Here is a 17,706-nt window from a genome sequence, read left to right as displayed (position 1 = left end):
TCCCCCATGGAGCTCTTAAGAGAGAAGACTATCTCTTAAAGAACCCTCCCAGATCTGAGAAAAGCACAATAGCATGCAATATGGCTCTCACATTGAAGGTTTTTTTTTGGGGGGGGGGGTTGCAAGAGTGGCCCCAGTTCAAAAAATAGTGAGGATCACTGGTTTAATGAAACTTCTAATATCAATAAAGAATTACAATCTTGTCAGGGTAATATGTTATATATTTTATATCAAAAATAACCTAAAAGATCAAACTTAACCACAATAAGCATACAAATACAAAATCAGCAACATATATTAAATATATTAAATAAAAATATGTGAAATAAATATATAGCAGAAACAAAATTAGCAACAACATATATAAAACATGTTAAATAAAAATGTGAAATACAGCAAAAGACTATTACAAAACTAAGCAGTTTATTCATAAGGTGGTGTTAGGCTCCAATGGCAAGAGAGCTTCATTGCCTCTCCTAATACTTCACTGGCCATTACACCTTCCAAACAGTTGTAAAAGATGCATAATTCAGGTACTTTGGTTAGTTTTAGCCATCTGTTTTGCAAGTGATGGGCTTGTATTCTCCTACTTATGTTTTCTGCATCTGTTGGCTGTTATAAGACTTACTCATCGTTTTAATTGGGCAATCTGTTCAACACCAGCTTTTGCCAGCAGAAGGGAGGGACTTAGAGTGACCTACATTCTTCCTGTAGTGTCCTAGTTATTTTATCCTGGGGTGAGGGAATCACACATAGAAGCCTGCTGTAGTTGCACAGAAGCCAGTGGGATTCCAGTGCAAGGGTCTGAGCATTCATCAGAAAGCATTATGATATGAACCTAGGATTCCTGGCAGGAGTCCAAAGATCTCAACTAAAAAAGGTAAATAACACAACATGCATTCCTGGTGCAATTCTCAAGCCATTAATTCAAGCTTTCGTCAGTGACATTACTTCAAAGTATTTGGTTTGAAGAAAGTCACCTGAACAAAGCTATAAATCAGATGTTGAGCTGGGGCCTGAAAAATCTGCAGCATTCTAAATGAGCTCCACTCCACCTGCTCCTAGGCCCACTGTATCCAGGGAAGAGTTTCTGTGGACTGACGTCCTTCCAGTGCATCTCTTTGATTTGCACAAAGCTACAGAATTTATTTTGGAATTGAACTGCATAAAATAGCATTCTTTTTTTTAAAAAAACTGTAGCATTTGGGAAAGATTTGAGATATTGGCATGCTATCAATAAGTTTGTATGTAACAAAATATGCAGATGTGACTTCTGACATAAACTGGGACTAGCTGAAGCAACAAGTATGTATTCTGAGTCCCTTGAATGTTATATTATTATTATTATTATTATTATTATTATTACATTTATATCCCACTCTTCCTCCAAGGAGCCCAGAGTGGTGTACTACATACTTGAGTTTCTCTTTCACAACAACCCTGTGAAGTAGGTTAGGCTGAGAGAGAAGTGACTGGCCCAGAGTCACCCAGCTAGTTTCATGGCTGAATGGGGATTTGAACTCGGGTCTCCCCAGTCCTAGTCCAGCACTCTAACCACTACACCATGCTGGCTCTCTTTTCATTTTGAAAATGACTCTCCCCTGCCAAAGAAAACCACATGCTCTGTGGTCAGCAGGAGTTGACACAGACTTGACAGAGCAACTTTACCTTTACTTTGTGGAAGCAATCACCTTACTTTGTTATGACAGTATTTACTTATGTAAAATACACAGAAGATTAAGAACAAATTCCAATTTAGTTTGACATAAAAGTTTGCAAACAAGATGGAAAGGTTTCCGTACTCCTGCACTCACCTTGGTCTAATCCAGACCAAGGCTTGGCACACCTTTTATCAGCTTTGGCCACAGTTTCTCATTCTCTGGTAATCTCTTGCTTAGATTACTGCATTGCATTGTATTGGGGCTGCCTTTTAAAACAGTCTGGAAACTGCAGTTGGTATAAAATAGAGCTGCAAGATTATTAACTGGGATTGGACATTGTGATCACATTATGCCACTGTGCTTTGTCAGCTGCACTGGCTCCCAGTCCATTTCTGGGCCCAATTCAATGTGCTGGTTCTAACCCAGGTTACGTGAGAGAGCGCCTTGCCCCATATGGCCTGAATCTAGTTTTCTATGTGCAGAGATGGGGGATACCCAAGAGTATTTATTAGTCTGCAGTGTCAAATGCAGGTCTAACTCTTTAGTAGAAAATTAAGCCCACATCTTCATCCTGTAGGGCAGGACCAAGCCAGCTTCCTCCTAACACTGAATTGTGTGAGGACAAGGAGAAGATTGTAGCAACTGCATACACTGAAATAACTAGTGCCCATAAATATGCAGGATGCCTCAAAGCAAGACTTGGGGTAGCACCTATCTAGACGGTGTTCCCACCTTTTCATTTTGGCAGGACTGGTGAACCTTTTACAGCTGTATAAACATGCCAGAATCAGAAGTGGAGCCTTCCCACATCCATGCTGTTGGCAGAAGCTATTCCTGTTTAACTTCTGCCTGTTACCAACATAGGAGGCCCGCCTGCCCGGAGAATACATCTCAACACTACACAAACGAGGTGCTCGCTCTCTCCGCAGTCTATTTCTCGGAGGCACTAAGCACCGCAATCCTAAACACGTCTCCTCAGGAGGGGACACCCACCGAATTCGGAGGACAGCATGGCTAAATAACAGCCCGATTTTGTTATGCACGTTGTACTTGGGGAAGCGCCAGATTTCTCAATGGGACTTCTTCTTCTTCTTCCCTAAATATGTGTGCATCGGGCTGCTGCAGCTGTGCTTCCGAACAACCGTGCATGGAATTGTAGCACAAGAGCACCCCCCAGCTCTGCGCCATCTCTTCCCAATATGCCCCGCCACGCGCACACCCGTTCACCAACGAGAACAATCGGCCCCTCCCTACCCTCATTGGAATATGCGAAAAGCCGACGCCGGAAGTGAGAAGCCGGTTCTAGCTAGCCGGAAGGTCCCTTCGACAGAAACAATCAGGTAACCTGACAACCCCGTTACCCTTCTCCTCCCGCACCTCGCAGAGTACGAATGAGATCGGCCTGGTCTTCTACACACCCCTCCCAGGCCCCGAAAATGCGCCATTCCCTGTCGCCGCGGAACAGAGTATCAGCTCCACCATGCCGGCTGCGAATGGGCTGTTTTATTTCGTTTTGTACCCTTCGCGGGGGAGGGGGGCAGCGGCTAGAGCACTCCAAAGGAAACGGGAGGAAGAGGAGGAGGAGGACGGGGTGGCCTCCCACCTTCCACCCTCCGAGTGGGCCGCTTCTCCCCCTCCATCTCTTGGGAAACAGCATCCTTTCCAGCCCCTGCCTTTTAAGAACGAGTAGTGGCTGGGTGGCCTGGCTGACTGTATATCTGTTGTCCTGTCTAGCTCAGAAGCTCTTGTTTCTGCTACCTCGCCTAATATAGGGGGAAATGCTGTTTTAAAAATATATATTAATATATGTAAATATGTATATGGTTTAATTTAGCTCATTGTCTTGTGATAAGTGGCCAAAACGCAAGCCAGCTGTGCCCAGTCCAATGCAAAAGATTTATTTATTGAAGCAATTTATATTATATTATTTATTTATTCATTCATTCATTTAACACTTTATATCCTGCTCTTCATCCAAGGAGCCCAGAGCGGTGTACTACATACTTGAGTTTCTCTTTCACAACAACCCTGTGAAGTAGGTTAGGCTGAGAGAGAAGTGACTGGCCCAGAGTCACCCAGCAAGTATCATGGCTGAATGGGGATTTGAACTCAGGTCTCCTGGTCTTTGTCCAACTTTTCTGCTTATTAAAAAAACTGCTTGCAACCAGTTTAAAATAAACAATGCAACAATAAACAAGTAAATGGATTAAAACAGAAGTAAAATCTTAGCATAGAATAAAACCAACAAGTCACCTTAAGTGGCACAATGGGGAAATGCTTGACTAACAAGTAGAAGGTTGCCAGTTTGAATCCATGCTGGTATGGGAAACACCTATATTGGGCAGCAGCGATATAAGAAGATGGTGAAAGGCATCATCTCATACTGCATGGGAGGAGGCAATGGTAAACCCCTCCTGTATTCTACCAAAGACAACCACGGGGCTCTGTGGTCGCCAGGAGTCAACATCAACTTGATGGCACACTTTACTTTCACTTTAAAACCAACAAACCATGTTTTGTGATTCTGATATTTATTTAGTTAGTTCTTTTGTTTGCTGTTCGCTGCCTTGGATTGGTGACAAGAGCAGTAGGACATTGTTTTTTTGCTTAAAGAAATAAACCAAAGAGGACATAAAAACAATTAATGTTAATGAAAAGCTTGATAGGATTTTAGCTTATGCCTGAATAGCAGGTGGATTTCCCTAGAGATGGAGGTGGATTTTCTCTAGGGAGGCCAAGGTGCCATCACAGAAAAGCACTCTCTCTACCCACCTAATTCTGATGGGGAAGGAACCTGGATAATGCTGTCAGCTGATGGTCTTAATGAATGGACAGGTTCGTACAGGAGACCATCCTTTAGGTCTATAGCTGAGTTCAGACAACAGCTTGTTCCACAATTGCAACTGTGATCAGAAATGTGGGAAATGGTAGCTTAAAGAGGTACTAAGGAAGGGCTTTTCTGCAAACCACCACCACTGTATGACCTCTTTAATCCTGGTATTTGGATTAGCAGCAACCAGCCTGGATATATCAGTACTGTCTCCTTGTAACAAAAATGAAGTAATACACAATCAAAAAGCATCTATATAAGTTTCCTGAAATTGACAGGCCAGGCGAACTTTTATCTCTGCGGTAGGGAGACTAGTAAACTTTTTTTCTAACAAAACAAGAACTTCAATTTTCAGGAGCAATCAAATTCTTGTGTACAAGAAAGCTGGATTCTTTATTCACAATACATTCATGACAATGCCAGCTTCCAGGCCTATAAATCTATAGTCACATTGATTTTCATTACCTACATACTCGGAATTGTGCTGTTAGAGTCCAAAGTATGGTACAGTGACCATAGGGGAAAATATATATCTGCCATGCATATCTTGTGTCTCAGAGAATGATGTGGTTCTATCTAGCTAATTTCATATTTTGATGCATGCATGTCTTGTGTTTGCAGATCATAATGTTGCTCTGTTCATAACTGATTCCATAATCCTTTCTGAATGCTTCTCTGTTTCTAAACTTCCCCCCCACTCTCAGCTTTTTGTTTCCAGTTTGGATTTAATCCAGTATGAATGATGCTGCTATGCTAATAAACCCAAATGTTTCTGTCTAGTCTTTACTACTTCTGCCATCAATCATACTGTACTTCCTCTCCTTCTTAACTTAATTATTTTCAAATATGTAAATATCTGTAATTTACATATTTGTAATTTCAAATATGTAAATTGATAAAGCAACCAAAATTGCAACTTCCCAAACTAGTTTCAATTGTTCCAATTAAATAAACATATTTAAATATATTAAAGTACTGTATAATTGAATTGCATACTCTGACTGTCCAGTACTTTGTGTCAGTCTTTTTGCTCCACTGATTTTTGTCAATGTATACACAGCTCTTTATTTAGAGATTACTGTTGTCGATATGTGAGAAAATAGGATGAAGGGAGATGAATATCCCAAGCTAGGTCTGACCCACTGACTATCCCAAGCTAAGTGAGCTGGTCTTGTGGTAGCAAGCATGATTCTCCCCTTAGCTAAGCAGGGTCCACCCTGGTTGCATATGAATGGGAGACTTGATGTGTGAGCACTGTAAGATATTCCTCTCAGGGTATGGAGCCACTCTGGGAAGAGCAGAAGGTTCTAAGTTCCCTCCCTGGCTTCTCCAAGATAGGGCTGAGAGAGATTCCTGCCTGCAACCTTGAAGAAGCCACTGTCAGTCTGTGAAGACACTACTGAGCTAGATAGACCAATGGTCTGACTCAGAATATGGCAACTTCCTATGTTCCTATGACCCACTGTCACAATTCTTACAGAAAGAGAGACTTTTTCTCATTTGATTCACTACAACGGTGAGTTCCAAACTTCTTAACGTCAGGGAGCCCTTTCAATATGGATTTATCTGCTGAGAAACAAACCCCTGCATGTTATAGGACATTCTGGGATATAATCTAGAATGCATGATCAATCTGCATAGGATATCAGCTGGAATTATTGGCCTTTACTGCTGCCTCCTGCAAACTGAGAGCACTCTAAGATGCACCCAACACTCCCCTGAAGATGCTCACTGTTAGGGAAGATATAGTGTCTTTGTCTTTCAGGAAAGTTTATCTTCACTTATTCATTCATTTATATACCACCTTTTATCTATAGACCCCAAGGCAGTTTAAAATATCATTAATGTGTTTGTTGGGTTTTTTTTAAACAATAAAACAAGATGTTCTTCTACAGGTTATTGGTGTTTCTGTGTGAGGAAGGAGGGTCTTGTTCCAGCATAGCTTGATGGCAGTGAGGGAAGGTGGTGATGGTGACTTTCATCTATCTGCCACTTTCTCTTTCTGTCCCCTCCCAGGCAGTTGCTGCTTCTTTGTGAGGAGGGAGGGGCTCATTGCAGTATTATTCCATTACTGTTCTAAGAACCTCTAATAAGCTTCTAAGGAACCCCCAGGGTTTCCTGGAGCAATACAGTTTGAAAACCACCGCTTTATGATTTGCTGCTGCAGGGAGCATATTTTGGTGGAAACAGTGGTTTGTGGGGCTATGAAGAATTATGCCTTCAAAATAGATGTAGGCAGAAGCCTAGGTAGAACCTGTTTCCCAGAGCCACTAGCACTAAAGAGGGCTTTTCTGATGCAGAAAAATCTACCTTTCCTTCTGCCTACCTTTCCTTCTGTTTGCACTGCATAATGTTTCTCCAAGGTTACGGTGATCTCAGATGTGACTATAAGAATGGCCCAGTTCCAGTCAATTTAGTAAACTTCTCACTCATGTTTACTAAGCTCCTTGAATCATGAAAGCCCTTTCACTTGCATACAGCTACCAGTTTTTCAGACTTCTGCTTTCTTCCTGCATTAATACACATCTGAATTCTCGCCACATTTCTTCCTGCAGCTTTCAAATAAATATCCGACATGCCTCATCGGACCATTCACCTTTTCCGGAAGGGACTCCGGCTACATGACAATCCCACTCTGCTGGCTGCTCTGAAGTCTTCTGAAGTTGTATATCCAGTCTACATCCTAGATAGAAAATTTTTGACATCTGCAATTAAAATGGGAACTTTGCGCTGGCATTTCCTCCTGCAGTGTCTGGAAGATCTCCAGGCAAATTTAAAGAAACTGAATTCTTGCTTATGGATTATTCAAGGAGAATATGAGGTGGTGCTGCGGGAGCATGTTCAAAAGTGGAATATTACCCAAGTGACTTTGGATGATGAGATCGAACCATTTTACAAGGAGATGGAGAGGACTATCCAAGTTATGGGGAAAGAAATGGGATTTGAAGTATTTTCCTTGGTGGGGCACACTCTGTATGATGTCAGACGGTATGAAACTGGCCTAGGGGAAGAAATATCATTTCTTGGGGGCCATGTTGCTTTTATACCTAGTAAATATAGCTTGCATTCTTTAAGCATAGATATGTTTCTGGCTACCAGTGCAAATCCCACCCACCTAATCCAAGGCTGGTTCATGTGTGTGAAGGAGGAACTCCCACATCCCTCCATTTTGTTGCATGTGGAGTTTGGTGTTCTCTCTCTCTGTTGTAGCACTGGAACTGTGATGAGTCAGCCTTCATGTTGCACGTTTCAACTGTTAGACATGCAGATGAATTGTTTTCAGAGGTTTTGAATAATTAGGGTCTCTTGACTAATGGATACCAAATGATAATGTTCTGAATAGAGTACAAGATGCACTCCTATTTTTATAGCCCCATCAGTCAGTCAGTGAGCAGGAAATCTTTATGAATGTAAAGACTTCCAGAAGTCTTTATGCATATAAAATTAGTGAAAATACCTTCTCTGACTGTTTCTGATTTTGACCATAAAGCCTTAGGAATATGGGGTATATGTAATAATATAACACAAACATCTTCAAATGTTTTGCACAGATGGCTGGATATGGGATTTCTGATTGACTAGAATTCAGCATCCTTATAGCCCATAGTAAAGTTTTTTATATCCTATAGTAAAACTGTTATGCCTTTTCAGGCTATATCCACACCATTGGGAGCCACAGGTCCAACATGGCAGGAAGCTGGGGAAGGGTCAGCAGAGACATTGTACCACTTATACTAGGACAGTATGGTGTAGGATGACCTAGTGCCAGTACTATTCTGTGACACAGACATCATTCCAGAAGTTATGTTTGCAAACCAGATAATGCTAAGAACAGTATGATATGCATTGATATGCACAGCACATAGGTTGGTGGGACATCTATGCACATCAAATATAAAAGCAACCCTGAGAAAGACATTGTCCAGTTCTTGCATCTGTTATCCATAGGAATAATAATAATATAGGATTGTGCATACCTTTAGCAAACCTGGAAAAGTCAACCAGCATTAGGACAGCAGCAGGTTCACACCCATCTGCTCCTTCCCTGGCCTCCATGCATTTGCAATAAAGTCTACATAGAGCATACACAAATAGTATCTTATGTGCTTACACCCAATAATGCACGATCCATGCCCACTAAAATAAGTGCTGTGTACATACCATGTAGAAGTTATCATAAATGCAGAGGCAGATGGCTGGAGTAAGAGCAAACTTCCCCTACTACATGCTGAATCTACCTAGTTTGCTGAAGGTGTACATTTATCTACTAAACTTTCTATCCGTATAAAAACATATGGGGTATTTTGAAATTAGAGCTGCAGAATCTGACAAAATTATTTTAAAAAAACACAACCCAAGATCTTTCAGTATGTCTTGTTTAAAATGTAAGTGATTCTGGTAGCTTCCATGGAAATCCTGCAGTTGAATGTAGCAACCTAGCAAGTGTCTAGTCCTTAAAATATATATCTTAGGCAATATACCTGAAGAAAAATGCAGCTGCTGCTGTAATTGAATTCAATTCCCCTACTGCTGTAGATGGTTTCACTTAATTACTATAATTGTCTTGTCTTATACAGAATTGTGGAACTAAACAAGGGAATACCTCCATTGACATACAAGAGGTTTCTTCAGATTTTGACTGCACTTGGAGATCCTGAGATGCCTGTACAGGACCTTACAGCTGAGGATTCCCAGTAAGGATCAGTTGTACTATTAGAACAAGAAATCCCCCTCTCTTAAGGAATACATGGTTCACTATACAATGAGTTTTGCATAATTGATGTCTTGGCTGGGCCTATGGAAGAAGGAGTGTTTGATGTGACAAGATAAAAATGTTATCTTGGGTGTATATTTAAGAACTGGAGGTAAAATTACCTTTGGTTTTGTTGCATTACTTTTTGATAATATTGAGATAATTCTTGAGAAAACTCTGTTCCCTCCTGACACTTGGAAAAACAGCATTGGAAATGTTATAGAATGTTCAAAGATATTAATAAGTCAAAATCTGAAAGATCTGCTTTGTACTGAGACACTTTTTTTTTTTTTAAGTCTAGTACTGTCATTATTCTTCCGTTGGTTTCAGGACATGAGTTTTTCAGGTCTGTGACAACAAATTCCACTTTATAGTGCATCTGCTTATTCTGTAGTGAAAAAGTAGACAGCATTAATCTTGTTTAGCAAGCTGGATGGGAAAGCTTATTTTTGTCTCCTCATGGCAACAGTCTTTGAAAGAGGTCTTCTTTTCCCATTAGAAAATTCAGTCCTCTCCCTGAATTGGGTCTAGATGAGTGTTACAGAGTGCCTCTCCCTGAAAACCTGGGAATTTCCAAAGAATATCAGTCACCTTGGAGAGGTGGGGAAACTGCAGGGCTGCAGCGACTTGAAGAGCATCTAAAAAAGCAGGTAGTATTATTTTTATGTACCTGCTGTGCTAATGACGATTGCTATAGTGAGTAACATAGTCAGCTGCCTTCCTGATCATCTTTGCAAGAGAAGTTTAAATGTAATAGGAGCCCATGTTCATTTTACATATGACATATGTGAAAATATCTAAAATATACTCAAGTCCTTTTTGCATCTCCATCACTGTGCTTAGCTCTTTATTGTATATATGAACACATGAAACCGTCTAATACTGAATTAAATCACTGATCTGTCTAGCCTAGTACTATCTCTGACAGCTGATAGCTATTCTCCAGAGTTTCAGGAAAAAGTCTTTTCCAGCCCTGTTACTTGAGATCCTCTTAACTGGAGATGCCAAGGACTGAACTTGGGACCTTCTGAATTTAATGTGTGGGCTCCACCACTATATGGTTATTCCTCTTGTAAATGACAGTGGCGTGTGCTGGTTCAGTGTAACTCAACAGCCTGTCTTCGCTATTAGTGAAGGCGGAGAGGCTCCGTGGCTGTTACATTGGAGGATTCTTCGTGTCCTTGCTGAAGTGATGCTTCTCCCACTGGGAATGATGGGAGAATTATTGCTACAGTGAAGTCACATTCCTTAGTATCCACAAAGTCTCTCTGCCTTCATTAGCAGTGAGGGCAGGCTGTGGAGTCACATGGAACCAGCACATGATGCACCCCACTCTTGCATCAGTGGGGCAATGCACAGAATGTAAGCCACTGTATGTCACAAGCAGCCTGTATACCTCTGATGAGAGGTATAAGGAGTCACTCCATAGCTGTGGACACCTTTGCTACAAGCAGAGCAACAGACCACACTTTTATCAAGTTTGCCAGAACAGAGCTGTAGCTGCATTGTTTACTTGGAGCACAGAGATGATGTAAAGGAAGCCAAAGGTTTGCTAACAAAGTACAATGAGACTATTTTGCCCCAACTTAGCATAGCTACCTTCCTCTTTATAGCAGACTAGTTATTTTAGGCCCGTTAAATTAACGGGCTAGTAGTTAACGCTAGTAGACCGCCCCCGCCGCCCCGTCTCCCGCGGGGCCGAGTGCGGCCGCCACCACCAGCGGGCCCAGTCCTCCGGCTGCGGCCATCGCCGCCAGTGGGCCCAGTCTTCTACCATGGCGGCCGCCGCCAGCAAACCCAGTCTCTTTGCGGCGGCTGCCGCCACCATCGGGGCCAGTTGCCCCGCCGCGGCCGCCGCCGCCTCGCCCGTACTCCCGCCGCAGCAGCTGCCGCCATCGGGGCCAGTCGCCCCGCCGCAGCCACCGCCGCCTCGCCCGCACTCTCCTCCCACCGTTGGCAGCGGCCGCTTCTCCTCGGCCTGCCGCTTCTCCTTCTCCCGGTCCCAACATGGCCGCCCGTGTCTCTGCAGCCGTATCTTCCTCGGTCGTTCTGGGCATGCGTGGAGCCCAGAACGTGGAGCCCAGAACGTGGAGCCCAGAACTGGGCATGCGCATGCCCAGAACGGCCAAGAAAGACACAGGCGCAGAGACACAGGCGCACACTTTAGCCTTTTATTATAGAGGACAATACATATTAATTAAATAGATGTTACTTTTTCTACTAAATATTGGTATTTTATTTTGTGTTTCTCTTTTTAGGGCTGGGTAGCAAAGTTTACAAAGCCAAGAACTATCCCAAATTCTCTGCTTCCAAGTACTACGGGCTTGAGTCCTTATTTTAGTATGGGCTGTTTATCAGTTCGGACCTTTTTTTATAGGTTGTCAAAAATTTATGCTCAGGTAAGATTGTGTCACATGATTTGCTGCATGTTAGTTAAGCTCACACGGCAATTTACAATTTACAGATGTTTCCACAAAGAAAGCATCTCTTTCCTACAGCAATCGTGCATAATGACTTTACAGGTGGTATGGAGTATTGTTTGGATAGATTGTTCAAAGCCACAAATTATTTGCTATATTTATCTTAAGCCTTTCATTAATGTACTTTTATTGAGTGGTTTCATACAAGCTCCAGAAAGTCTGTAAGTGGGGAAAATATCAATATGTTGTGACCTGAGAGTGTGCACTACTGTTAGCATTTTCCAACCACCCCAAGTCCAGTTCCTGTACTCTCCACTTGACATTCTCCACTCAACTTCAAATCTTGCTTATGGAAGTTGGGTTGAGGTCAGGACAATGTCAGAGAATCTAGAGAACCATACTTGGATGGGTTCGGACGACATGCCCACCAGTCATGCGCGCGTTGGGATCCCAACATATCCCTGAAATTTTCCCTACTTAAGACTTGCTGGCAGTTGTGTGAAGCCAGCTTTTATTTATTTTTATTTATTTATTTATTACATTTTATATCCCGCTCCTCCTCCAAGGAGCCCAGAGCGATGTACTACATACTTAAGTTTCTCCTTTTTGTACTGGTAAATGTGCTGCAAGTTCCACGTAGGATTCAAGCATCTATCATGAGCACCTCAAGGTAGGGGGATCAAACCTCATGATATGTTTGGAAATAGTTGTAAAAAATCCAAGTTTGCTGTTTCAGTACTAAAACATTATGCTTTATTTTACAGCATTAGTTACAAATGGTTGAGCTAATCATTTATTTAAATATATATCTGCCCTCCAACACATAAATGTTCTCAGGGTGGCTCACAGAGATTAAAAGTCAAAATACAAAGCTATAAAAACAACATAAAACCAAGCAACAACAATAAAATAATTATGGTTCTCATGTTCATTTTCCATGTCATTCTGTCCTAATTGTAGTCAAAGAATCATTCTCTGCCTCCAGTATCTCTTCAAGGACAGCTGCTGTGGAGAGAATTCTTTTACACAGTAGCATCTGCAACACCCAACTTCACAAAAATGGTTGGGAATCCCATCTGCCTTCAAATAGAATGGTACCAAGATGCAGAGAAGTTCCACAAATGGAAAACAGTAAGACACTGGTAGTATTTCCCACTGATGAACATTTTTAGGCTTCTGGATTTTATTGATTATCCTCAGTTACTGAAAGCATGAGATTCAGAATAGACAGTACTGCTTGCAAAACAGAGTAATTGGCAATTAAAAATGAATAAAACAGTAGATTCTAGAACATCATTTTAAAATCATATTTTCTACCTGGTGGTTATCTTCAAGAACTATAGAGGATTATTTAGTGGGGAAAAGTTAGTTTAAATTTTACTGCTAGGGCATGAAAGGTGCAATAAGAGATAAAATGATGCGTTGAATTGGATTGAAATGAATTGGTAAAAGAGAATGGATGGTTTTATAATGGGATACCCAGCTGTTTGCTAGAAGACTGAATAATGTTTAGAACTATGGTTGAAAGCAGGGGTGGCCCAAGGTATTGTGGTGCATGAGATGAGGTGCCAGATGCTGCCTTGCCCCACATTCCTAGGGGGCCCAGCTATCTTTCAAAACTAACCCTTGCAAACTTTGAAAGTGCATGGAGAACATGGCAGGGGGAAGCTTGCCAGTTGCCTCCTTTTCTCTCCATACGTTTCTTGCAAGCTTTTCAAGGAGTGTGAAGAGAAGCACTCCTTGCAAAGTTTGCAAGGGTCAGGCTGGTCCTGAAGAGTTGCTCCTGTGATGACAGCGAGGAGCATCTTGTAGCCCTGCTAGCACTCCAATAATCTGCTGCTTGAGCTGACTACCTAACCTTACCTCATGAAAGGGCCGCCCCAGATGAGAATCTAAACTTTCAGCCTGTTGTGGTACAATCTAGGGCAGGGGTGTACAACTTTGTCCCTTCTGCAAATGTTGGACTACAGCTCCCATCATCACTAACTATTGGCCACTATGGCTGAGGATGATAGGAGTTGTTGTCCAGCAACAGCTGGAGGACTGAAGTTGTGCATCCCTGATACAGCTTTCGTCTTATATTCAGCAATGTGTAAACCAGATGAATATAAAAGCAGATATGATGAGAAGCATGCAAAACAACCACAGACAATATAGGTGAGAATCAGGTTCATGGTCTTTCCCCCATTGTATGATGATTTCCCCAAATTGCAGGGACAATTAAGTGGCGCAGCGGGGAAATGCTTGACTAACAAGAGGAAGGTTGCTGGTTCAAATCCCCACTGGTACTATATCGGGCAGCAGCGATATAGGAAGATGCTGAAAGGCATCATCTCATACTGTGCGGGAGGAGGCAATGGTAAATCCCTTCTGTATTCTACCAACAGAAAACCACAGGGCTCTGTGGGCACCAGTCGTTGAAATCGACTTGACGGCACACTACTTTATTCTTGATAGTTACTTTTTCTCTCTCCCCACTAAAGCTGAGAAGGGAATACCCAGCTTTTAAAATGTTTTGCAGGGAAGAGGCTCTTACTTCAGTAATATGTCTCTGTATAAAGGGAATGGTGGCTTTTCTTTGTATAAAGGGAATGGGAGCAGGGTGGCTGAGCTGATCAGGAAAACTGAGATCATTTGCATGTTTTAGGCTCAGACAGGATTTCCCTGGATTGATGCCATTATGACTCAGCTCCATCAGGAAGGCTGGATACATCATCTTGCTCGCCACGCAGTTGCCTGCTTCCTGACACGAGGAGACCTCTGGATCAGTTGGGAAGAAGGCATGCAGGTTTGCCATAATCCTTTTGCCTTTCATCCCTAATGGCACTCTGAAGGTACAGGCTTTCTAGAGGATTTGAAACTAATCACAGTGCTTTATGCCAGTTTTCTCCCTGCCAATTTTTTTTTAAAGTGTGCTGCAAACATTGTTCCCAACAGCGAGAAAGGGTAGAATGGGAAAGTGTTAGATCAAGGAATTAGGTCAAGTTCTCACTGAGGTGGTGAGCCTGTTTCTGAGCTGTTCTACTTCATACTGTAGGTAGACATTTGCATGGTTGAATAACACTTTGTACAGAAAAATTGCCTCCATGTAGAAAGCTAAAGGTTAAGGAGAAAGGTTTTAACATAGCCTTCTCCCCATCTAGTTTTTAGGTGCAGATACTTTTTTGTGCAGGAATATTCAGTTGTTTGTGTTGCAGAGTGTGTCCTGTCTTAACAGACTAAAGAACAAGTGCAGTGGAAGTTTAAACAGAGCTTTACACAGTCCATAAAGCATTTCTTCTGGTAAGATAGATGTCAGTACAAATCATGCTGATTTTCATATCCCAGAGACAGAAGCAGGAAGAAGATCAACAGGAACTCTCACAAACCCCAACCAACAACAGAACAAAGGGGAAATGCAAGAAGGGAACTCTTTATTCCCCTTCATTATAACTCCTTACTACTGTGCTCCCTTTGGCCTTACAGCAGATTACATCCAAACTACATAATATGTCCTATGCTGTAGCTGTTGCATATGCCAATAATTTGAGCCTTGACTACATTCTGAAGGGGCACAGTCCACACAAATGTTTTCTACCTCTGAGAATTATGCCTTCGTCTCAAAATTGCTGCTTGATTCAGATTTTAAATAACTGCCACATAAAACTAGCTTGGCTACTTTAGTATATTGCAGCCCTCCATCAATAGCAGGGACCCACTGGAACTGCTGCGCAACTTCAAAGGCAGCCCCAAGAGTGTAGTGATGGGGCTGCTGCAGAATGGAAAAAATTGCAGTGCTGCTGCCAGAAAGTGGTTTAAAGTAATTCTGCAGCAGCAGCCCCATTACTACACCATCAGGGATATCTTTGACGTAGTGCAGCAGCCCCTGCGAGTCCCTACTGTCAACATATGTTGGCCAATATCTACAATCCAACATGGAGCTGGACACAATTGCCCATTGATTTCGGTGAACTTAACAACACTTAACTTGCAACACAAACTTGCTGTCCAGTCTCTCGTATTTTTTGCCCATTATTTCCATGCCACTCTGTGATGTGCTTGTTTTTTTAACTACTCTTATCAACTACAGGTATTTGAAGAGATGCTTCTGGATGCAGATTATAGTATCAATGCAGGGAACTGGATGTGGCTATCAGCCAGTGCTTTCTTCCACCAGTACACACGCATTTTTTGTCCGGTTCGTTTTGGCAAACGCACAGATCCAGAAGGTCAATACATCCGGTAAGTAAATACCTATGTGGAATGTTTCCCACTGGTCCTGGTCCTTTCCTGCATTTTACTACTGCACATAGTTCTTGATGAAGATTCTCAGGAGCTGGTTAAAGCTGTCAGGGACCCGAGGTTGGGACTGGGAGATTGATTAAAATATATAGATGTTGAAATAAACAATATGTTTGTGACCCTTTGAATTTTTTTAAAATCTCTATGTACTTATTATGCTGTCACCACCAAATTAAATCCTAATTTGGGTTTCTAACACTAACTTTGGTATAGTGCCCAAGTGGTAAAGTGGGGAGAAGTAAATAGACACAGCTGAAACACTTTTAAAGTTCCAAACCAAAGAAAATAACTTTATTCCTGCAAAATAGCTTCAGTGGTTTCTTATTCACCACAATGTAAGGTCAAACGTGTAATGGTTTCTGAGACAAAGTAACAACCTTAGAACTGGCAAGACTGTATACCACCTCTTATACTGTATTTGGAACTGATATTAAAATTCAGGTACTTATATAAGATTGTATCAGTACAGCAACAAAGGCTTTACTTTCAAGTTACTGAGGGGACTGTTTAGAAATAAACTAGCTTCTTTAGACTTTCAGCACCTTTACTGGTATACAACTGGCCATGTATCCTGTGTAATCAACCATACACAACCAGCAGCATTTACATTTGCTAGTCAAGCTTGCTCTACAGTTAACTCCAACTACAGAGGTCATGCTTGGTGTGTAAAACTTATTTATTTATTTAAAATATTTATACCCCGCCCCTCCAGTGCACTACTGCTCGGGGCGGCTCGCAACAATAAGATAGACACAAGATACAATAAAAGTAATACCCACCAATCTCCCAATCCTGCCTTCAGTCCTGCTCTAGAGACGCTAACTAGAGATCCTATCTCTAGCCCTAACTGTCCCTATCTGCACTGCTGTTAGTTAACTCCAACTGAATTTTATAGACCCCTGTTCATTCCAATCCAAAGCCCCTCCCTTAGGAATTATCTAAGTTTAAATTCCTAAGTTTAATTTCCTAAGTTTAATTTCCTAATTTCCTAAAATTAATTTCCTTAATTTTTCCTAAGTTTAAATTCCTCTTGATTGACAGTGTTTACTAGCCAATCGCCATAAAAGCAAACAGAGTTAACTTGTTAACATTTGTTAGGAGCTCAGACTGTGTACTTGATTTGTGTCTGAATAGATAAGCTGCCAAATCAGCCTGCTTCCTTAAGTTCTGTCTCAACAGAGACAGCTGAGAGACATATACTCTTCAGCTGATGACCTCAGGTCATCATACAGATTACTACTACAAATATGTTTATACTGCTTTTCAACAAAAGTGCTCAAAGTGGTTTACATAGAAAAATAAATTATTACGTCTAATTTGCCATGCATTTGTCTTCAGGGTGAAAGAAAAATCAAACCAATTATATTTTTCAGAAAATACCTTCCAGTACTGAAGAATTTTCCTTCCAAATACATCTATGAACCATGGACAGCACCAGAAGAGGCACAGATAGAGGCTGGCTGCATTATGGGTAATACTCAAAACAAAAGCTTTTTTCATTATGTGTGGTAGCAGGGAGATGGACCTGCCTGTCTCTGAGCTTGCCATGTGTCACAGACTGGTCTTGTCCAGCCCTGTGATCCGACAAACTCTACCGCTGCCACCGAGTAGACTTCTTTATTTTACTGGTTGCCTCTACCAAACAGCCCTCCAGACCCCTGTCTACAGATTTACACTAGGTAGAGTGGTGAGGCATCTAAACATGGGTGGGGAATACAAACAAAAGTGCAAATGTTGAATCAAAACAGTGAAATTGTGCTT

The 17,706-nt window shown here is 41.8% G+C and overlaps 1 protein-coding gene across 4 annotated transcripts in view; it reads left to right on the top strand.

The window, feature by feature from the left end:
* Positions 1-716: 716 nt before the first annotated feature.
* The window catches only part of LOC128323988 (cryptochrome-1-like), a 30,388-nt gene continuing 13,398 nt past the window's right edge, over positions 717-17,706 (top strand). Inside the window, exons 1-10 of one of the 4 annotated variants that reach the window (XM_053248025.1) lie at positions 717-880; positions 2,787-3,001; positions 7,047-7,479; positions 9,069-9,185; positions 9,744-9,894; positions 11,503-11,643; positions 12,625-12,795; positions 14,312-14,452; positions 15,734-15,885; positions 17,319-17,416. In XM_053248025.1, the coding sequence (XP_053104000.1) occupies positions 7,067-7,479; positions 9,069-9,185; positions 9,744-9,894; positions 11,503-11,643; positions 12,625-12,795; positions 14,312-14,452; positions 15,734-15,885; positions 17,319-17,416 (1,384 nt within the window). In that variant the 5' untranslated portion in view covers positions 717-880; positions 2,787-3,001; positions 7,047-7,066. The other 3 variants (XM_053248027.1, XM_053248029.1, XM_053248028.1) reach the window with 3 other exon arrangements.

This window comes from Hemicordylus capensis, chromosome 4 (genome assembly GCF_027244095.1).
Source record: "Hemicordylus capensis ecotype Gifberg chromosome 4, rHemCap1.1.pri, whole genome shotgun sequence".
Lineage (NCBI taxonomy): Eukaryota > Metazoa > Chordata > Lepidosauria > Squamata > Cordylidae > Hemicordylus > Hemicordylus capensis.
This window is presented reverse-complemented; position numbering and strand designations above follow the sequence as displayed.